Raw genomic sequence first — 22,481 nt, forward strand, 5'->3', positions numbered from 1 at the left:
CACCGAAACCCGTCAAAAAACTTTATTGATTCGTCTCGCGGGGTGGAAGTAAGCGCTGCTGTGATCATTACGGGAACGCGAGGCTGCTGATATGGCGGACCCGGCGGCACAAACCTCCGCGCAGCCCCGGCTTCATCAAGCCCAGACCAGCGGGCCGGCAGGGTCCAACTCGAATCCCGGAGCCGGGAGCAGTGACCCAGCCCGACCGGGCCTGAGTCAACAACAGTGGTCCAGCCAGAAGAAAGCGCAAGTCCGTGCGTTTCCGAGGGCGAAGAAGCTGGAGAAACTCGGAGTGTTTTCTTCCTGCAAGGTAAACTAGGGCTCGACCCATCACAATAGAGCGAGTATCCGGGCCTGTCACGTCCCATTGCGTTAATAACAACCTGTCAACTATTAACGTTGCAATCACACGTGACATGCACGTCTTAATTTGAACGAATTAGTACGAGATGGTTGAATGTTTACGATTAAAGGAGATTCTGTTTTGTAGAATAGAGCTGGATATCAGGGCAGTATTTTGTGCACTGCTAAAAAATACAAATCGAATATTCATTGCAAGTACCATTTTGAACCATTAGCTGTGTACTATTAAACCATTTCAAAATTCATTTGTCTGTGGCATTATTCTTGCAATATTTAATAGAGTTGTCCCAGCAATAAAAAACCCAACACATTACCAAGACCCCCCCCAGACCCCACCATTATAGTTTTTGTTAAAACTAATGCAAGTCCATTAGAATGTATGTATTTTATTAAAGGGAAGAGACAGATTCTGTGTGGCGTAAATCACTGAACTATTAAATCAATAAATGTCGTGTTTTGATGATAATCACTACTCGAGGTTAACTGTGGTCTGGATGTTACATCTCAGCTGTGTTATCTGACTTCAGGCTAATGATTCTTGCAAGTGTAATGGGTGGAAGAACCCTAATCCACCCACCGCCGCTCGTATGGAGCTCCAGCAGCATGCGGCCAGTCTGACAGAGATCTGTCGAAGCTGTGGCCACTCCTTGGGTAAGAGAAATAAATCTACACCTGTTCTGTTACCAACACACTATCGTGGATGCAGAACGGTGTATTTTTTTAAACTAGGTGTGCCTAATAAATATGCAAGTCCTAATATAATATGAAAACATGTCACCTAATCCCTAAAAGTATAGTGTGCATGTAATGTAGCTTGCATGTGAACTTGAGAAGTGCTGTATAAGCACCAGTATAGTTGGACGGATAAATGACATTAGATATTTCCATAGTTTATTTTTACCATTGCTTTATGTGACGTTTACATTTTTCTCATGCATGCTTGTGTCTGTAGCGGAACACGTGTCTCATCTAGAGAACGTGTCTGAAGAGGAGATCAACAGGTTGTTGGGGATGGTGGTGGACGTGGAGAATCTTTTCATGTCTGTTCATAAAGAGGAAGACACAGACACCAAGCAAGTCTACTTTTATTTGTTCAAGGTAGGCAAACACTAGCCCTCATGCCGTCTCCTCCTTTTCTTCATCAGTGGATCTTGGTTTTAGCTCTTTTGGTGAATTATTTGGTAACATTGTGGCTGCGTTTGTTGACTGTTTTCAATTTGTTCATTAGTTGCTGAGGAAGTGTATCCTGCAGATGGGGAAGCCGGTGGTAGAAGGATCTCTTGGTAGCCCTCCTTTTGAAAAACCCAACATAGAACAGGTGGGGGAGGATGAGAGGGCATAGTCAATAACATCAGGTCATTATTTATGTGTGATTGATGCTTCACTCTGTAAACCTAAAATTATTTCCGCTCTTGTTTCTCTCAGGGGGTGTTGAACTTCGTTCAGTATAAATTTAGTCATTTGGCTCCTAAAGAGAGACAGACGATGTATGAGCTCAGTAAGATGTTTCTGCTCTGTCTGAACTACTGGAAGCTGGAGACGCCGTCACAGTTCCGTCAGAGAGCTCAGAAAGAGGATGCCGCCGCTTACAAAGTGGATTATACCAGGTGTGCGACTTTGTTTTCTATTGTGATTTCTGGGAACGAACTGTATGTTTGAATTAATATGGATTTTTTCGTATAATTGTGGCGTGCAAATTTGCATGTGCGTGTTGCAGGTGGCTGTGTTACTGTCATGTTCCTCAGAGTAATGACAGTTTGCCGCGGTATGAGACGTGTCAGGTGTTCGGCCGCAGTCTGCTCAAGTCCATCTTCACCATCACGCGAAGACAGTTACTGGAGAAATTCAGAGTGGAGAAAGACAAGCTGCCACCAGAGAAGCGCACCCTGATCCTCACACACTTCCCCAAGTGAGATACTTGACTGTCTCAATGTCGCACGCCCCTCGTCATCACTTCCTCACTTTCACATGGCTTAATTGTGTGTATGTGTATAAGGTTTCTCTCCATGTTGGAAGAAGAGATCTATGGAGAGAATTCACCTATTTGGGAGGCTGATTTCACCATGCCGGCATCAGAGGGGACGCAGCTGGGCCATCAGACTGGTATGATTTTAAAGGGTCAGTTCACCCTTTTGTCATTTCAAACCTGTATGACTTCTTCCTAGGGCTGCACGATAATTTATCGCGATACCACTAAATCCTATTGAAATCAAGCTGGCTGCGATATGCAATGTGTCGATATTTTTTTTAATGCATAGCTTGTCCGTGAAGCACGGCTCTGGGATCAGTAGGAAATGCTGCTCGAGCTAAAAGCAGTGCGAGTTTGAGTCGCTTATAATGTGCATTTGAAAAAGCAACACCCGTCAAACATGATCATTATAAATATACTTTATTATCATAAAAATACCTGATCAGGCTTGAGTAACAGTGATAAAAAGATGTCCAGATGTCTTCTTCTGCAGTGCGTATTTGGAGTTTCCGCACGAGAGCGCCCTCTGGCTTTCGGATGCAGCAACATTTTCCCGTACTTCACTCAAAAGCTGTGCATAAATCACGGTTTATCGCGACAGCCCTACTTCTTCCGCAGAACACGAAATGAAGATATTTTGAAGAAAGTTGGTAACTAAACAGCACTGGCCCCCGTTCACTTCTATTGTATGGACACAAAACCAATGCAAGTGAATGGGGCCAGTTTACAACATTCTTCGAAATATCTTCTTTTGTGTTCTGCGGAAAAAAGAAAGTCATAAAGGTTTGAAATGACAAGAGGGTGAGTAAATAATGATTTTTTGGGGGGTGAGCTATCACTGCAAGGACGGGGAGATTGGGTGCATGTTCACACTTGCTCTGATTGTATTGAACTGTTTGTTGGTGTCATTTACATAAGTGCTGATGTGAATACGAGTGGTAACTGTAGCTGTCAATAGCAGTTCACTTTCTATGAAAAGACTAAGACAGAACCACACTGGTAACCCAACCCACAGCTTTAAAAGGATGAACCGCATATCAGATCATAAAAATGCTTTCACACTAACCAGATCCTGGTGACTAATGGATTGGAATGGATTTGGTTTTGCAGAAGATCTAGTTAGATCAATGATCTCTCTCTCTCTCAGTGCTCAGTCCTGTGGCAGTGTCTGGTTCTCCTCTCAGTAAGTGCAGCAGTGGTTCTGCTCATGCAGGGTCTGGATTGGACTCGACCTCCTCTGAACCCATAACAGGTGAGATCATTTGATTGAAATTAATTGCAAATGATTAAGAATGTAATTTGCCATAACATTATGTTGCATGATCTCAAATCAAATCTTCATTGATGTCTTAGGAGAGAAGCGCAAGCTTCCAGAAGCTTTGACTCTGGAGGATGCCAAGCGGATCCGAGTGATGGGCGACATTCCCATGGAGCTGGTCAATGAGGTCATGAAGACCATAACAGACCCCGCTGCAATGCTGGGACCAGAGGTCAGATTTCATCCCTTCGTTCTAATGGACTACTTAATTTACAAATGTATCATACTAAAATGATTTAGGTACAAATTCTGTATTTTGGTTTGTTTTTTCAGACCAGTCTTTTGTCAGCCAACGCAGCTCGTGATGAGACGGCCCGTCTGGAGGAGAGGCGAGGCATCATTGAGTTCCATGTCATTGGTAACTCTCTCTCTCAGAAGTCCAATAAGAAGATTCTAATGTGGCTCGTGGGCCTTCAGAATGTTTTCTCCCACCAACTTCCCCGCATGCCCAAAGAGTACATCACGCGACTTGTATTTGACCCGTAAGTTCGCAGCGACCTTTGACCTCTCCCTCCCTTTTATTCCACTGTATTCCCCAAACCGTAGCTGCCTGTTCATCATTGTTAAAAGGAGACAGGTTGTAGATTCTGTGTAATGATGTGCTCTGTTGATCTCATGACCTCTGTGTGGCCGCAGAAAGCACAAGACTTTGGCTCTGATTAAAGACGGCCGTGTGATCGGAGGCGTCTGCTTCAGGATGTTCCCCACTCAGGGATTCACAGAGATTGTCTTCTGTGCGGTCACTTCAAATGAGCAGGTCAAGGTATGGAGACACACAATCGAAGCTACATGACCACTTTGATTCTCTTGCAAAGGGTAGACTGTCACAGAATATGTACGCAATGTATTTTTGTGGTTATTATTGTGGTTGACTATCAACTTTGAGTGTTTCTCATGTGCAAGACTGTTTACAAATATTATTTGTATAGCACATATATTGTTTTCATTTATGTGATGTGCTTTATTATTTTTGGTGTGTTTGTGTGTTTAGGGCTATGGCACACACTTGATGAATCATCTTAAGGAGTATCACATTAAACATGGCATCCTGTACTTTCTCACCTATGCTGATGAATACGCCATCGGTTACTTCAAGAAACAGGTACAGAGTCTATCCCCTCCATAAACCTCTCCTGTCCATTTTTTCCATTGCACATCATCTGTTCAAACCTGTGTGGCTGGCAGGGCTTCTCCAAAGACATCAAAGTGCCGAAGACTCGTTATCTCGGTTACATCAAAGACTACGAGGGAGCCACGCTGATGGAGTGCGAGCTCAATCCCAGAATTCCTTACACAGAACTCTCACACATCATAAAGAGGCAGAAAGAAGTAAGAGCGCACAAATTTACTAGGAAACATGTCGAGTAAGAATTATGCAATGGTATCTGTATCTGTGCTTCTCTGCTATAGATAATCAAAAAACTCATTGAGAGGAAACAGAATCAGATCAGGAAGGTTTATCCGGGACTCACCTGCTTTAAAGAAGGAGTGCGACAGATTCCTGTGGAGAGTATACCAGGCATCAGTAAGTCTGAGTGTGTGTATATATACAAATAATTCAACCACAAAATTTCTTTATTCTCTTGTCACTCACAGTCTCATTCATTTTGTTTTAGGAGAGACTGGTTGGAAACCCAGTGCTAAGGAGAAAAGGTCAGGAGGGATTTTAAATACTTATTATGAAACCTTACTCCAAGTTCTAACCAGATGAGACGCAACTATGAATGCGAAAATGCTGCACGATGTGACCGTGATGCCTTACCAGATGTCTTAAACTATACAGTCAAACCAAAAATTATTCAGACACCATCATTTTTTGATTTTTTTTACTAGTGGGTGCAGGACATCGTAGTTCATTTATGAAAGTGAGGATAGCAAAATAATGTAGACTGTGACATATTATACCCAAAAATTCTTCATACCGTGGACTACCAGTGAAATTGGTAAATATTTGGGACAAAAAATTATTCAGTCACTTGACCTGACCATGTTTTGCTTAAAGATCTGGTAACACGCAGTTTCTGCCAATCTCATATAAATCTTGAGAACCTATACAGTAGTATTGCATACTTCAAGAGTATTTAGTTTGATCAATTTTATAAAAAGACAGATACAGCTGTACGATTATTTCTGGAAAAAGACGAGCTGCTGGAGGCAGACAGGGGGATGGAACTACAGCACGAGCAAACAATACATCATCACATTAATCCCTTTGCGTTTTTTACATTATGCACGTACACGCCGATTGCCAACAAAACACAGACATGTGACTTAGTTTGACTTAGCGTTTGCAGTTCATGTCCGGCATCTTTTAGCACTGGGACCGCACCATCTATCAGTTTCAAACGATCTCCAAATCCAGCGTTATATCCACTAGGGCTGAAACGATTCCTTGAGTAACTCGAGTAATTCGAATACAAAAAATCATCGAGGCAATTTTTGTTGCCTCGAAGCCTCGTTTAATCCATTTAACTACAGTACACACGGAGCGCTGCGTTTCCCCACGGACCGTTATTACTGACGCACAGCCCGCTAAACTCTATTTATGTTACAGGCCTCTCAAGTCTCCCGCATTCACCGTGAGACACACGCATTTTAGTCTGTTCACACGCTCACACGTATGTCTCATGCTGATGAATAAGTGATAGCTTATTGAAATGGTGAACTGCTATTTTACTTAGTTTTAGTCTATTTTGCGAGTGAAACTTGTTTTCCGGCTGCATTGAGTCCATTAAACTAGATGCGGACTAACGTTAGTGGATGCTGAATCCTGTTATTTACACATTTCATCTGTCTGTTCTGCGTGTCTGAGTGAATGAACTTTATGAGGACATGAACTTCATCTTCAGAGTTGCTCTGGGAGTTTATTTCAGAACATTTTACTGAGTGAAGCTAACACACTAAAAAATAAGCGTCTTCCGACGACCTGCCAAAATAAAAGTCCGGTATTTTTATGTGGACAAATATATTACCATTTAATAGTAAAAAATAAACTAAAACTAATTTAGATAAACTAAATGCATCACGCATAAGCTGAAGTTAGTTGTTTCCCTTTGAAATTATTCTTTCTATTTTTATTAATGTTTCTTATTTATACATTTGTATTAGGCCTATATTGCATTTTGAATGTAATATGGCAATGGAATGTACTAAATGGGTTTAGATTTCACAGATATGAATGTATGCAATTTCAGCAATAAATATGTTAATTTTTCTAAAAAGGAAACAAATGAGTTGTTCATTTTAATAGACCCGTCTTATTTTCTCTTGTATATTTAGTATTGCTCTTTAATAAAGAAAAAGTACTTATTATCCGAATACCCGATTAATCGATGGAAAAATCAGTAGAATACTCGATTACTAAAATAATCGATAGCTGCAGCCCTAATATCCACCGTTTATATAACATGCATCATTGAAATACCATGAACAAACAAACACACCTCAACTTCTCTCACTATCGCAAGAGTAACGAGCTGCAGCTGCAGGCCCACAGTGCAGCCAATCTTGACACAGCACAGCCAATCGTGATAAGCGGGTCTTCCTATCGCTCATCGGTTGGCGTGTGGGCGGTCTATTTCTTTCGCCTTGCCGTGGCCGTGCTTTTCCAGGAGAATTGCCCAATAAAAGGTATAAAATACCTGTTACGAAACAGGGACTTATAAAAAACTTTCTGAAACAAGTTTGAGTGCTGGGGGAGTGTATCAAGCACAGAAATACTACTTCATACGTCCAACTCGTTTTTGAACAAATTGACCATGTTAAGCATGAGAAGCCAGCACGTTTAACAGTGTGTAAAGAAGTCCGAATGTATGAAATAGCCTGTTACCCGATCTTTAAGTGTTTTTTCTTCAATCTCTAATTCGACCTTTTTACACCACATACTGAACAAAATTAAGCATTGCTTGGTAACTGGTTGCCCAAAATTGGAGTGTACTTAAATTTAACAGCTGACGGCTATTCAACCTAATCCATTACATACAGTTCTATCAACGTTATCTGACACTTACCAAGATTAATTTTTTTCTGACAGTTTAACGAAGTTCTTGTCACATTTTATTACCATTTTCGAAACTATAGTGAATAAACTGATAATGCGAGAAATGTTGAAGGTGTCTGAATAAATGTAGGTTTGACTGTACAATTCAAAACCTCCACAATATCTTTTCGTATGGTCCATGATGTGGATATTTACATTTATGGTTTTGTCAGACACTTATTCAATGTGACTTATACTGATGAGAGATGTGCAACTTAATAGTGTATGTGTTTCCTCAGATTTAATCCCATGACCTTTGCACTGCTAATGCAGTTTTGTGTCTTGTGAACTAGAGGACTTGCGCAGTTGCTGGTTAGGAGTGTGTGTGTATGATCTCATTGTTGACATGTTCTAGTGTATCCTAATGTTGTGTATGGGTATGCGTGTGGTCCTTCTGCAGTAAAGAACTGAAAGATCCAGACCTGCTCTACAATATGCTGAAGAATCTACTTGCACAGATTAAAGTAAGAATTGTTTTGTCACACACAAATGCTAATTTACACACTGAATAATTTCTTAGTTTATACATTCATCATGTCCTTAACTGTGTGTGTGTGTGTGTGTGTTTGTGTGTGTGTTTAACAGACACATCCTGATGCTTGGCCCTTCATGGAGCCTGTGAAGAAATCTGAAGCCCCTGACTATTACGAGGTCATCCGCTTTCCCATTGGTGGGTTTTCATGTAATTTGCATATTTGGTACTCCATATGTAAATATTCTGAAGTTATCAGTAGAACTTTATAAAGTTGTAACTTAACATTTGAATAAACCTTTCCTCCTCAGACCTGAAAACCATGACCGAGCGTCTAAAGAACCGATATTATGTGACGAAAAAGCTGTTTATCGCCGACCTGCAGAGAGTGATCACAAACTGCAGAGAGTACAACCCTCCAGACAGCGAGTACTGCAAGTGTGCCAACACGCTGGAGAAATTTTTCTACTTCAAACTAAAGGAAGCAGGGCTTATTGATAAGTGACAGGCCTCCGATCCAACAATAAGGGACCAGTTAGGAACAGTAGAGAATGTGATTTTACACACGGACACGCTTATAAACAATTTTTCACACCTTTACTCATCCAAACCTGTTCAAATGTGCTGCTTTCAATTTCGGTTTCCTTTTGTATCTTTGATGTTCTTTCCCAACAGTGACGTTCTTTCCCTACAGTAACGTTTTAAAACTCGAGGTTACGTTAGCGTGTGTGTATGGTTGGACTCTGCAGTGCCAATGCTTTGAGGGAGAATGGAAACTGAAAATGTGTTTGATGTGGGTGTTACGCTTAGGTAGAAGTAACTGTAGCCAGTTTTCCTCAACAACACATGACTCATGCACATCACGAGTTTTGCATGGTTTCATTGCATAACACGTTTCGCTTCGCACAACTCTCCTCACCCGAGATGCTGCAGCCAAAGACGGACAAGATTTGGCCATTGATGATGTTACAGTTGACATGTCACTGTGATGCCACCATTCTCAGCCAAAGCTGTTTATTCGAAATAGCCGGTTGGTCATCATACATGATGTGCCTATTCAGTACATGTCTGAAAACATGAGGACAATATTTACTTAAACTTTTAGTTTCTTTTAGTTTCTTTCATCGTTGAAGTGAAAGCTCCAGCTTTTTTGGAGGGAGAAATGACACTGTTTCTTGCTGAAGTGTTTTATAGCTCCTTCCGTGACAGATGGCTTTTAAGTAAAAGTAGTCAGTACTTTATTCCTCTTGGCAGTTGCTTCTGTCTGCCAGTTTGTTAGTGCTGTTGGTGAAGTGTTCATCTTTGTTTGCAAAACATATTTTTCTTATTTGAGAATTTGCAGTGTCTTGACAGCAGGCGTAAACATCTGTTGATGTTTTCTGTGGTTGTGAATTTATAAAGGTGTTCTTTGGTTTGAAATTCAGTGTCATTTTTGTAACCAGTGAACATCCCATCTGGGACCAACAAACTCGTTCCAATTCATTTATAGCTTTCTCAGGCATTATGAAGCAAAGTCACACAATTCAATATTGATTTACCCATAATCACGATAGTTTTACAGACATATAAAGTATCTGCTACTACCTGACATACTCAGAGGGGACAGTTACACAAACCTTTATGTTGAACTGTGTAGTATTTTTCCAGTACTGTGTGTTTTCTGCAAGTTTACTGTTCATGCAGATGACAGCAAGTTATGTTTTGGCCACATACTTGGACCATGACTTGGAGAAACTGATGCAATGTTGTATTATCAGGGTTCTTGATTTTTGCTTGCTTTGTTTCATGTTCTTTGTATACTATGGGACACTTCTCATTTGGGGACAGGCAGGTGTGCGTGAGTTAATGTGGTTACATTAAATGCATGTAAACTACTTTGTTTCTATAGTTCTGTTAATGTTTTTTGGAAATAAAGTTTTTATTTATATTTGGTCTGGTATTGTGTGGAATTATGTTGATTTAAACAGCTTTGGTTATTATCATATAGCATGAAATAGAATTGAAACCTTAATTAACTGTCATTTATAAAGAGCAAAACTTAAAGGGGGTCAAAAACTGGAGTGTAGTTGTCAGTTAAGTTTCTACTTTTTTCATATTGACAAACCCGAACGTGACCTGCTGGTTTATTACACAGCAGTCTTTTAAGTTTTGATTTCCTAACGTCACTGACATTGTGAAGTGGGGCCCCACTAAGGTCTCTCCCCTTGCGTGTATGCGTTCCCCTCATGAGTCAAAGTTTATCTAATCTGTCCACACTGCTGTTCAGTTGATCGATCAAAGACCTGATGCAAATGTAGAGCACATTCCCTTATTCTGATGTTGATGCAAAAAGTTTGAGAAATCGTTTTATTTTCCGCAGTCCTATTTACATCCGCTGTCGTTGAATCTAGTTCAGCTATTGCCGTATGTTGCTAATCTTCTCCTATTGGGCCCTTTCTCCGTTTTCGCTTTCGGTTTTCTGAACGGAGGGCTGGTCATGCGAAGGCTTTAAAGAGCACCACTCGAAAGTAACATACTGATCTTCAGCAGTCGAGTGACAGCAGCACAGGTGAGTAAATACAGAATACATAGTAAATAGTATATATAGTACCTAGTATAAATAGTAGCCTATCTTAGTTTATTTAAGCTTTTCAAGTGTTGTAATTGTGCCGTAATTATTTGTTGACCTGTAAATCAACTACAGTCAATCTCGTGTTAAGGTGTATTGTGTCGTAAAAACACCGATTATTGGTTAAATGAGCACTTCACATATATTTCTAAAATGTGTAAAATAAAAAGATCTAGTTAATAAGGTGCTCATCATGCACATCTCAATGGAGACTGAATACGCATTGTTAAAGGGGAAGTTCACCCAAAATGAAAATTCTGTCATCATTTACTCCCCCTCAGGTTGTTTCAAACCTGTATACATTTCTTTGTTCTGTTGAACACAAAGAAAGATATTTGGAAGAATGTTAGCAGTTTTCAGTTCTGGGACATCATCCACAACCATAGTAGAAAAAATATATATATTTTGTTCTGTTGAACACAATTTTCTCGGTTCTGGGGCACCTTTGACAAGTTTTTCATGCAATGGTAGTCAGTGATGTTCCAGAACTGAAAAACTCCCAAATATCTGTCCATATTTTGGGTGAACTATCCCTTTAATGTTTTTCAGCTGTCTTTAATAACAACTGTTTCTTCTGACTGTGTGTAATGTAGATGGAGATTAAGCTACGAGTGTATCAGGATGAGGTGGTGCAGACGGCTCTGAGAGGAGAGAACAGCATCATCTGGCTCCCTACAGGTGGAGGGAAAACCCGGGCTGCGGTCTACGTCACCAAGAAACACCTCGAGACCAAAGCCAATGCTAAAGTGGCGGTGCTTGTCAACAAGGTAAAGCTGGATTAGTTATCACACTGGGTCTGTGAATAATACTGCTGGACATTTTTATCTTTCTCACCCTATATTCTGTTATTTCATGTTTTCAAGTTTCTATTACTGTATACTATTGTACATGTTCCCAGGTGCACCTGGTAGACCAGCACTTTGAGAAAGAATTCAGTCCTTATCTTGGGAAAGATTATAGGATCATGGCCATTAGCGGGGACAGCGATGAGAAAGACTTCTTCGGACATGTGGTCAAGAAATCAGATGTTGTGATCTGCACTGCTCAGATCCTGGAGAATGCCCTGACCAACAAGGATGAGGAGAAACACGTGGAGCTCACAGGTACCGCCAGTTTTTGCCTGGCACCTCATGACATACTGTACACATAGGCACATAAATGTAATAGGAAACGCCATCAGTGATTAAATGTGCCTGAATGTGGATATCTTTTAATGTTTTTATAAATGAATGAAACTAAAACTTATCGGCTTGAATGCAGATCCCAGGTTTAAACAGTAGTCTCCATTTGTCTCCAGACTTCACCCTGCTGGTCATAGACGAATGCCACCACACACATAAGGATGCCGTTTATAACAAAATCATGGGCCGCTATGTCGAAAAGAAATTGAGAAAGGGGGGAAATTTGCCTCAGGTTTTGGGTCTTACAGCATCACCTGGTACTGGAGGAAATAGGACACTGGATAAAGCTGTGGAACATGTCCAGCAGGTGTGTGTGTGTGTGTGTGTGTGTGTGTGTGTGTGTGTGTGTGTGTGTGTGTGTGTGTGTGCTTGTCTGTCTGCATGCACACGTAAATATAAACAACAACTTTGTATAACATTCAAAATGTAATTTATTTTCACTCTGTTGTTTTCAGATCTGTGCCAATCTGGATTCTGTCATTGTGTCCACCAAGAATTACAAACCAGTGCTGCAAAAAGTCGTCCCCAGACCCATGAAGCAATATGACATTGTTGAAAAAAGAGCTCTGGTACTGTCTTCTGTGTGCATTTAGATTTGACTTTACTCTTAATCTGATACTGCAGTACTACAGTATATGGTTTCGCTGCACACATGTAGTATTCAGTATGTTTGTTTATGTGCGTCAGGACCCGTTTGGGGACCATCTGAAGTCAATGATGTCAATGATTCACGAGTTCATGCCGTCAACGGCGAGTGCGGGTCTGCGTGAGAAGGGCACCCAGGAATATGAAAATGATGTGGTGGATCTACACCAAACAGGTTAGAGGTCATTAGCAATACAAAGATCACAATATAACTTTGCATTACTAAGAAAACATGAATTAATATTCAGTGTGTTCATAAAATGTAAATATCAGTTAGGACCTTTTAAGTCAAAAATTACAACGACAAATTTAAGGCAGAATAAACTTTTATTGGCATGATTTGCTAAATTTACATTTGGTGGTATGGCTCTGTTCTAAGTTCACCATTCTTTTCATGAGCTCCATGAAAAGTTATGACAGGGAAGCAGCGGCAGCTACTGGGGCGACCCTCCGGGTTTAAGACTGGGAGAGCAGCTCAAAAAAACCCTGTGAGAACAGAGCAGAATGACATTCAGTTAAAGGGATACTTCACCCAAAAATGAAAACTGTGTCATCATTTACTCACCTTCGAGTTGTTCCAAATATGTATACATTTCTTTGTTCTAATGAACACAAAGAAAGATATTTGGAAGAATGCTGATAACCAAACAGATCTTGCCCCCCATTGACTCCCATAGTAGGAAAACTTACTTTATCTTTTTTTTGTTCTGTTGACCACAAAAGAAGATATTTTGAAGAATGTAGGACAGCAAACAATTCTGGGGCACTTTTGACTACCATTGTAATTTTTCCTACTATGGAAGTCAATGGGGGACAAAATCTGTCTGGTTATAAGCATTCTTCCAAATATCTTTCTCTGTGTTCATCAGAACAAATAAATTTACACTGATTTGGAACAACTCGAATGTGAGTAAATGATGACAGAATTTTCATTTTTGGGTGAAGTATCCCTTTAAACAGAAGTTAAAGGAGGAGCTGGGGAGGTGGTGGGTGGCAAACAGAGTGAACTTGAGTGAAGCTGTATTTAAGTAGGGTGCCCGATTGAGTGCGTAGCAGATCAGCTGGTTTGAATCAGCTGATAGCAGAGCTTGACTACAAGGCCTGCCTGAACTAATGCAGAATGCTTGATTTTTGGTTCTCATTGTGTAAGTATCTATATAAAGGTGACAATCGCGTGACTGTGTTGTTTTTTTGTTTTAGGTGTACATCAGGAGAACAGGCTGATAGCTCAGTGTGCTCTGCATTTGCGGCAATACAATGATGCTCTCCTCATCAATGACACTGTTCGCATGGTGGATGCGTTCCGGCTTCTAGATGACTACTACAAGTCAAGAGAAAACAACTTGCTGGATGTCACTTACTATTTTCTCATGGGACTTTTTGAAGGTGTGCATTCTTTACCGTGATACTCATTATAATGATGCTCTTAAAGGAATAGTTTAACCAAAAATAACACTTTTTGTGGAAAAAGAAATGATATGATGAAATGGATGATGTCATTAATTTGTGATGATCATAAATGATACGAGAAACGTAACCTGACAGTTCCTTTGTTTCCGTGCAGAAAACCGTGTAGAACTAAAGCAGCTGGCATCAACCCCTCTCTACGAAAACCCCAAACTGGCCAAGTTGGAGCACACGCTGCTAGAACAGTTTAAGGACCAAAGTTCTCGCGGTATCATCTTCTCAAAGACCCGCAAGGGAACCCACTGTCTTCATGAGTGGGTGAGCTGTAACCCTGAGCTGCGGAGGGCAAACATCTGTGCTGGCATTCTTACCGGAGCGGGCGTAGGGGCAAACCACATGACCCAGGTAGTTTTAGACGCACTTTATGCCAGAAAATACAGTTGGAATATGTTTTTTACATATAAAATGAAAAGGTTGTACATAACATTTTTGTGTGTTTGTGTCCTGTGTATGACTTAGAGGAAACAAAAGGAGACAATCAAAGCATTTCGAGATGGAGAACTCAACCTCCTAGTATCCACCAGTGTAGCTGAAGAAGGACTTGACATCAAAGAATGTAACGTGGTTGTACGTTACGGGCTGTTGACCAATGAAATCGCTCAGCAGCAGGCCAGTGGGCGGGCCCGTGCTGAGAACAGCGTCTACTCTGTGGTGGCTACAGAAGGGGGGCGTGAACTACGCAGGGAACTCACCAATGAGTACCTAGAAGAACTGACCGGAAAAGCTATTAACCAAGTGCAAAGCATGAATCCCAGGGAGTTCAGAATAAAGGTGTGCACTTTAAATTTTGTTTTTTTTTCATTCTTTCAAACACTTAAAGGGATACTTCACCCAAAAATGAAAATTCTGTCAACATTTACTCACCTTCGAGTTGCTCCAAATCTGTATAATACAATACTATGGTTAGTCAATGGTGGCCAAGAACTGTTACAAGCATTCTTCCAAATATCTTTCTCTGTGTTCATCATTAATCTCTTTGCAGATGTGTACATGCATTAAAACTATATGCTTTGGCTTGTCTGAACGCTTTTTTGTTGTCAGATCTTTGAGATTCAAAAAACGGATGTTTTGGCTCGGATGCAGGCTGAGAAGAACAGGGGGAAAAAAGAGCAGCGCTACAATCCTGCTGAAGTGCAGTTTCAGTGTAAAGGGTGCTTTACTCCTGTTTGCTACGGAAAAGATATCAGACAAATAGAGAATTCACACCGTGTTAACACCAATCCTCATTTTGAGTGAGTTATCCTTTCTCAGGAAGAAAAGTATCTAAAGTCTGTAATATAGATCCAGAAATGTTTTTAAAAAAACTTGACTTCTTGCAATAGCTTGGCCTGTTTGTTCAATCAATTTAGAGGAAAGTCAGCTTGGAGTAAATAAGTAAATACAGTACATATTTTGTTACTTTGCTCTTAGACACTTGCTTACTAGAACTACTGAAACATAATTAGCAATTTCCTTTTGTGCCATTTACCGGATGTTAATGACAGAACATTGGGAAGTTTCATAACTTTGTGTGTGTCTTTGTGTTATATAGGAGGTATTATAAAGTAGGTGGGCCGGTGCATCTGGAGAGACAGTTTGAAGATTGGGAGCCTGGAAGGGTTATTGAATGCAGACGTTGTGGAGAGGTACAGATTATCTTCTTATGCTAAAACATTACACATTGTGCTTGTAAGTGTATTCAGCTAAAAACAGTGGTAAGTCTTTAGGCACACTGTCCTACTTTACTACTCTCTCTCTCTCTCTCTCTCTCTCTCTCTCTCTCTCTCTCTCTCTCTCTCTCTCAGCACTGGGGAATGGAGATTAAATTCAAGAAAGGGGCAATACTCCCTTGTTTGAAAATACAGAGTTTTTCCATGAGCACTCCTCAAGGCAAATGCTCACCCAAGAAGAAGTGGAGTAAAGTTGAGTTCAAAGTGGAAGAGTTTGACTTTACTAAGTACGTGGAAGACCATTTATCTGACCTGGACCTAGACGACTGACACGTCATTACATTTATTTATTTATTTAAGAGAGCGTTTTAACCAAAGCCACTTACAAATGAGAGAGCCTTTAACGTTTTGTCTGAGGACAGAACAATAGTAGATTACAAAGCCATGTTTTCAATTAAACAGCAGCTGTAGCTAGGACAATAAACAATATAGAAGTTTTTTTTATTAAACTTAGACTCAAAATTGTCAATTAGGTGTTAGTCAAGTGAGTAGGGAACAGGTGTTTTCAGTTGTTTCTTGAAGGTTTGTGGACTGGCGACATTTTAAATCATGTATTCTTATTTCCATTTTGAACATTGTCTATAGATATATCTGCAATTTTAAAACTGTTTTTAAAGTCGGTATAGTAGTTACGTGTTTGTTTGTGCATGTGTATTAACGCTTGAAGGTAGTCTTATTATCCGTTTCATCATGCTTATTGTTGTGTCCATTTCTGGGATCAGGGCAGTGATGCACTTTGATTATTCATTATTGTTTACATTTTTGTTTATGCATGGAATGTGCATTTCAGACACCTCATGACACTTTTTGAGCTCTTGCCCATCGGCCTGAGATTGTGTGAAAATTTTCATATATTTCTGAAAGCTTTTATGTAATGGAAAGATAAAAACTTTGAAGCCTATTTAAAAAAAAAATATATAATATATGTCTGTCTTATCACAGCTTTTAGGTCGCATTATGAAAAAAATCTTACCGAAGAAAATGTATTTTTAAACCTTTTAATATTAAGAATGCCATGTTTATTACAGTCATATTATAAACATGTGTGAAATCTATCAAATAAAATACAATTAACGACGTTAATTGAGTATGTGTGGCAGTTTTACAGGTGGTATACATATGCGTGTGTTTTATTTATTTGTATGAGTCAGTACAGTGTATTGGTCGCTAGATGGCGCCATGCAGTCCTGGTTTTCTTCAATGTTAATTGACTCTCGTTCACTCGAGTTAATGTACGTGTTCATCTCTGTTTTTCCCCCATTTAAATTTAGCTTTCGTTTATTATTATTTGTGTACTATTGGACCATTTTTCTTCAATTCAGACATTGCGTTTGAGACTTTTTAAATGATTTCATTTCAGAAACGTCATTTTTTAACTTTTTTCAAATTATATTACATGTCAATATTTATGTGTTTACCAACGACAGCATATAAATTCAGCATATGCATATAATTGTATAAAATTGATGTGTTGAACAATCACAGCATTTGTGAATGCCATATAGTGATAGTGAAGTGAAAGTGAAAGTGAAAGTGACCTATTTGTCATTTATGGTGACCCATAACCGAAATGTGACCTGAAATGATAAAAATCATACATATGTCTGCATAATGCATATAATTTAATTCATGCATTTGGATTAGGATTGTGTCACGGTCTTCAAGGCACAAAATACATCCGTTTGGGTTATATGTAAATTTGGCCTTAATAATGGAATTGTGGATATTATCAGTGGAAATCTTTGCTCTTTATACAGTTATTAAATAAATAAGACGTTACTCTGTAGAGAATCAGTTTCTGCAAACTAGATAACCACCAATTTCCCTCTGACCAAATATTCTTGTGTAAATGTAATATTTCATGTAATCAGAGCAAAAGAGGCAGACAGGGACTTGACATAAAGAGGAATGTTGTGCCAGTGTGGTTTTGCATGGATCACTGCCTCAACGCCCACAGCACGCACAATACCCGCAGAACAAAACACACACACATACACATGCTTGCTCATGTACACAGACAGGCCTTAGCAAGGACATTCAAAGTCATTGTTAAAATTCCATCAGAGAAGGAGTTGAAACGCACATACTCGCCTAAATATGCCTTAACCTCTGCAACACGTTCTCCTTTATGTATCTTAGGCTATTATTTCAGTTATGTCTCTGAGTGTATTTTCCTGTTAGTGTGTGAGAACATCACTTTATGAATGAATTTTTATGAATGAATTTGGGAATCTTAATGGGTCAGACATTTTTTGATGTTTTTAAATGACGTCAGAATTTTTTTTGCATTTTGCATTCACTGGGAATCAAACGTGACCCTGGCATTGTTATGGCGATTCTATACCATATTAAATATAGATTAAAGAGATAGCTTACCCAAACATGAAACCAAACCTGTATGACTTTCTTTCTGCAGAACACAAAAGAAGATATTTTGAAGAAACAACATTGGCCCCCACTGACTTCCATTGTATGGACACAATGGCTTTGTAGACATTTCTCAAAATATCTGCTTTTGTGTTTCATATACAGTATCACATTTAAAAAGGTTTTAAAGCATGTAAAGGTTAATATAATTTTTAGCAGGATTTTGTTTTTTTGGATGAATTATCCCTTAAACTACATGAATACTGCCTGTGTATTTTGTCATTTATTACATGTGTCATTTCCAACCCGTTTTTTGTTATATTGTACACTGAAAGATACAATAGCTTTGAGGAACACACCAAAACTGCAGCTGCAGCACTCACATCAAACATAATGCCGAGTGGACATTTTTAATAGCTGTTAAAGAGCGATTCAATGTGAAATTGCCACTCTATTCATCAGAAACAAAGACAGATCACATAATCAAAGATTCTCAGGGGGGCTAAATAAAGGGGCACTTTTGTGTCAAACCTAAACCTACACAGACAAGTACTTACACACAATACTCGCACGTAGCACAGATGTTGTTGTTGTTGTAAGCTCTGGACTGGCCTTATCAGACAGGATTAATCAGTCCAGGGTTCAGACAGTAGGGGTGTTTGGGTCTGTCTGTATGTGTAACTCTTCCTCATCTGTATGTGCATGTGTGTCTGTAGAGACCCAGGTGCGAAAGAGATGATGGAGGAATCGAGATGGATAAATGGACTCTGCCAAGGAGACAAAACTAAAAATGGAGATAAAACTAAAACTGCTGTCTGTTAAAATGACTCGGCACGCATATAGAAACTGTGAGGCATTCCTTTTAGTCCAACAAAGAGTCTGTAATAGAAACCAAGCGTCTTACCCAGTGCTTATGGTCAGTTCAAAATTTATTTATAAAACAACTTCGGATAGAAATACAGAATCGCCTCATAAAGCAAATTTGAAATTCTGAAATTCTTGTACTCGTCGGGGCTGAAGACCGTCTTTTAATTACGGATACCCAGAAGCTGAACTATTCTGGGACGCGTGTGCTTTGCTGTTTGTGTCCAGCTTGTAAAGACAAATATTTGAAGTCCATATATATATCACACTAACGACATGCTGCGGGATAGTATGTAGTGTAGTGTAGTGTTGTAAACAAGGTTGGACGAGAAAAGAATCAACTCGGACGCCGTCACTCTCTGTCACTCATTCGTCTGCTTCCGTCATTACCGGTTCAGTCATACTCTCTATCCATCTTTCCTTCGCGCCATCTGTCTGTCCAGCATCTCTTTGTCTCGCTCCCCCTCTCTCTTCTCCTTTTGTCCGCCCGGTATGAAAAACACCCTGTCAATCTTGTTTTCTTTTATTCTCTCTATTCTATAGTTAATAGGCTTCCAATTTTCTTTGATAAGACGCTGCGTGTTAATGATCAGGTAGACTGGCCTGTTTCTACAATGGAGAGACAGTCGTCAGCGAGAGAGAGAGACACAACAGTGTATGAGAGTGTGTGTGTGTGTGTGTAAAGATGAAACTGAATGGATGTGTTGACTCTCTTCAGATAGCCAGTAAAAGACAAGGAAATTGGCCCAAATGGGGTATGGGTAATTTCACATCTGCGGTGTTCAATCAACCTCGATCTGGCTTTTGTGCAGGCCAGCTCTTGACAAACAGGCAGGTGTGATGGGGTGTGTTAGCATGTGTGTTACAGTCTGTGCGTGTGTGAGAAAACACAGAAATATGCGTGTAGAAAGGATGTAATTCAATGAATGATACACATGAAAAAAATATTGGAAACAAAGACATGTTTATATATGTTTGGACAATATATTCCAATCTACATGCACATTTACACACGTCACATTGGTTAAATTACGCTTTGTTGGCTGTGAGGAAAGGCAATACGAAGTGTTATTCCTAACCTATATTTCTTTTGTAATTTGACATACGGATACACGATTCATTCAGTGTAAAGAAGAAGATTTTATCCATCAGGAATTAATGACATTGTATGAAATGGGTGTCTCAAAGTGGGGCCAGCTAGGTGCCTGGAGGGGAGGGGCTGAAAAATAAAATGTCTTGATGTCAGCTGAGATCGAAACGAACTGTTTCGTCATTACAAATACGAAAAAACAGTCTAAACGCCGTACGCTTAGACAAGATGCTTATAATTTTCCAGTTTGTCTCACTCGTCTGTTCCTTTTGTCTCTGTAAATGTACGCATCAGGTATGTTTCATTTTGCTTTGATGAAACTTGTCATGGCGTAATGCTTTTATGTGTATGTGGTTTGAATGACATACTTTTCAGCAGGCCACCTTAGACCCTGTGTGAATCTGTGATAATGTTTAATAATAACTTTTTTGTCTGCTACAGTCTAGTTTTCCAGAGTGTGTGCACGATGGTGTGCCTGTTGGGACCCGTGTGTAAGGTGGGTGGTGGGAAAGTGGGTTTGCTCTGGCGGGAAATGGCTATTTATGTAGCTGCAAATGGAGTGAGACACACACTTTTTCTGTCTGTCTTACACACTTCGACACATAACACACACTGCCCTGCAGGCACAGGTAACCTTCACTAACCAATGTAAGCCAATAAAAGGGCAGGATAGAAGTGTGAAGCAGGTGACATGGGTGGAGGAATGTGTGCAGGGGTTGTACGGACATAGAAGAGGTGGAAACAAACAGAGTTTTTCCCTCGTTAAACAGTCATTTAGTTTAAAGACTGAAACATTTTAACTGAGCACTCTTGTATCAAACAAGTGACCCACTGTTTCAGTCGAAGCTTAAAGTGGCCACTTCCACCCCACCCCAGTCACCACACCGCTTTAAGAGACGCGATCCAAGCCATTTCTTCCTGCCAGAAAAAACTGCACGTTTTTGTATTAAAGTGTCATTCTCTCGGGTTTGTTTACTGACGTATTTGTCGTGGCATTAAAGGACTTGCTCCACCTCTTACGACCAGAGTTTAATGCGAGCAGTCGCTTATGTCAACATACCATTAACGTCAATGTGCCGCCGCTGCTTTTCAATCAGCAGAGCGGTGGAGGATTAAAGCTTTTCTGGGCCGTTTAGATTGAAAATGAAAACCTGAGAGAATGATGATGGGGGATTAAAGGATGAAATTAGGTTTAGATGACTAGTTTCTTGGTGCATGTGACTACTGCAGTTGGAAATGTGCCTTTTGAGGCAATAAATTGAAATGCTTGGGTGATGAACTATAGTTGTAATCTTGGATCTTGGGTCTTTGGCAACAGAAGCAGCGCAAAGGGTTAAAAGTGCTGCAGGTGGATTGGGACAGTTCATTGTTTAGAGGTAATGACAGACCCTCATACTGGCACACTTCCTAATGTCTTGGCAGTCAGGGTGCTTAGAGGATCCAGCCCTGATATTATTCCTTAAATTCCTGGCTGTGGGGAGTGGTCACCGTGATTGGAGCATTGCGAAAGGATGTGGTTTTTGCCTGCCCCAGATTGTATCAACCCAAAGTTCAGAGTGCCAAAATTAGGACCCGGCTCATTTCCTATGAATGCTTTGTGTGTTTTGTTGACTATATAAAAAGTCAGTATCAGAGAAATGTAAGCTTCAGCGCAAGTCAAGACTCTAATATCACGTCACTTACTAGGTATAGACCTAACCAAACATCATCTAACCAATCATCATCTAACACTCGGAGTATATAAGATCACCACTTACTCTTTGTCTGCTTTGCAGTTGAAGTCACTGATATTCACCCCCGTCCTCCCACCACCGCCAGTGTGGTCCCTGTCCATTAACCCCAGGGGGGTTGGCTGTGCCGATCAGTTGTCTAATAGATTTTTTTTTTTTTTTTTTTTAATAAATTTTTAATTGTCTCCAGAGTCTTTCTGGCAGACGTGTATGAAGAAAAAGATTGAGCTGACATAATTATATGCATATGCCTGAATGTGTGCTGATTTATCACATTTCTATGATTGGTCTAAATGTATAAACATTGTATGAAAAGATTCACTTAGTTTTACATTACATTAACTGGGAAGTGGTGGTTGCAAGATGCAAAGCAGACCTTCAAAAAGACTGTAATTGAGAAAAACTTTAAATTGAAAAGTACACATTTTCAAAAAGAATAATGATTGATGTTTGTAGACATGTCTGTTTACAGGTTGGCAAAGCATTTATGGGACATCTCGTGCATGTATATGATATTTGTGGTGCAATGGAAGTTTGTAATTGTGCTTGTGTGCACGTATGTCAAATATAATACAGTACAGTATACGTGTACATAAATGTGAGTTTGTTTTCTTTCGGGGTGCTGTAAAGTTGAAATGTGCTTTGTGTGGGTGGATTAG

The 22,481-nt window shown here is 39.9% G+C and overlaps 2 protein-coding genes across 2 annotated transcripts; both read left to right on the forward strand.

Annotated features, from left to right (window-relative positions):
* The first annotated feature begins 9 nt into the window (after nt 1-9).
* Nucleotides 10-10,088, forward strand: kat2a (K(lysine) acetyltransferase 2A). Its single transcript, XM_057345782.1, has 18 exons — nt 10-310; nt 891-1,014; nt 1,316-1,461; nt 1,592-1,681; nt 1,789-1,970; nt 2,081-2,272; nt 2,360-2,466; nt 3,480-3,584; nt 3,686-3,822; nt 3,924-4,132; nt 4,287-4,413; nt 4,642-4,752; nt 4,836-4,979; nt 5,061-5,175; nt 5,267-5,303; nt 8,090-8,153; nt 8,275-8,359; nt 8,473-10,088. The coding sequence occupies exons 1-18, from the start codon at nt 92-94 to the stop codon at nt 8,664-8,666; spliced, it is 2,388 nt and encodes a 795-aa protein (XP_057201765.1). The 5' UTR covers nt 10-91; the 3' UTR covers nt 8,667-10,088.
* Nucleotides 10,089-10,196: 108 nt separating this feature from the next.
* dhx58 (DEXH (Asp-Glu-X-His) box polypeptide 58) lies at nt 10,197-17,589 on the forward strand. Its single transcript, XM_057345783.1, has 12 exons — nt 10,197-10,709; nt 11,363-11,536; nt 11,668-11,872; nt 12,067-12,257; nt 12,406-12,519; nt 12,638-12,770; nt 13,796-13,981; nt 14,160-14,407; nt 14,522-14,833; nt 15,104-15,294; nt 15,594-15,687; nt 15,847-17,589. The coding sequence occupies exons 2-12, from the start codon at nt 11,363-11,365 to the stop codon at nt 16,039-16,041; spliced, it is 2,043 nt and encodes a 680-aa protein (XP_057201766.1). The 5' UTR covers nt 10,197-10,709; the 3' UTR covers nt 16,042-17,589.
* The last annotated feature ends 4,892 nt before the right edge of the window (nt 17,590-22,481 follow it).

This window comes from Triplophysa rosa, linkage group LG11 (assembly GCF_024868665.1).
Source record: "Triplophysa rosa linkage group LG11, Trosa_1v2, whole genome shotgun sequence".
In the NCBI taxonomy this organism is placed as follows: Eukaryota; Metazoa; Chordata; class Actinopteri; order Cypriniformes; family Nemacheilidae; genus Triplophysa; species Triplophysa rosa.

Bases quoted from the DNA above. Each gene is read 5' to 3' on its own strand.
- kat2a (XM_057345782.1), top strand. From the start codon at position 92: ATGGCGGACCCGGCGGCACAAACCTCCGCGCAGCCCCGGCTTCATCAA. The intron at 311-890 runs GTAAACTAGGGC...ATCTGACTTCAG, and splicing joins GAGTGTTTTCTTCCTGCAAG to GCTAATGATTCTTGCAAGTG. The intron at 1,682-1,788 runs GTGGGGGAGGAT...TGTTTCTCTCAG, and splicing joins AAAAACCCAACATAGAACAG to GGGGTGTTGAACTTCGTTCA.
- dhx58 (XM_057345783.1), top strand. From the start codon at position 11,363: ATGGAGATTAAGCTACGAGTGTATCAGGATGAGGTGGTGCAGACGGCT. The intron at 11,873-12,066 runs GTACCGCCAGTT...ATTTGTCTCCAG, and splicing joins GAAACACGTGGAGCTCACAG to ACTTCACCCTGCTGGTCATA. The intron at 12,520-12,637 runs GTACTGTCTTCT...TATGTGCGTCAG, and splicing joins TTGTTGAAAAAAGAGCTCTG to GACCCGTTTGGGGACCATCT.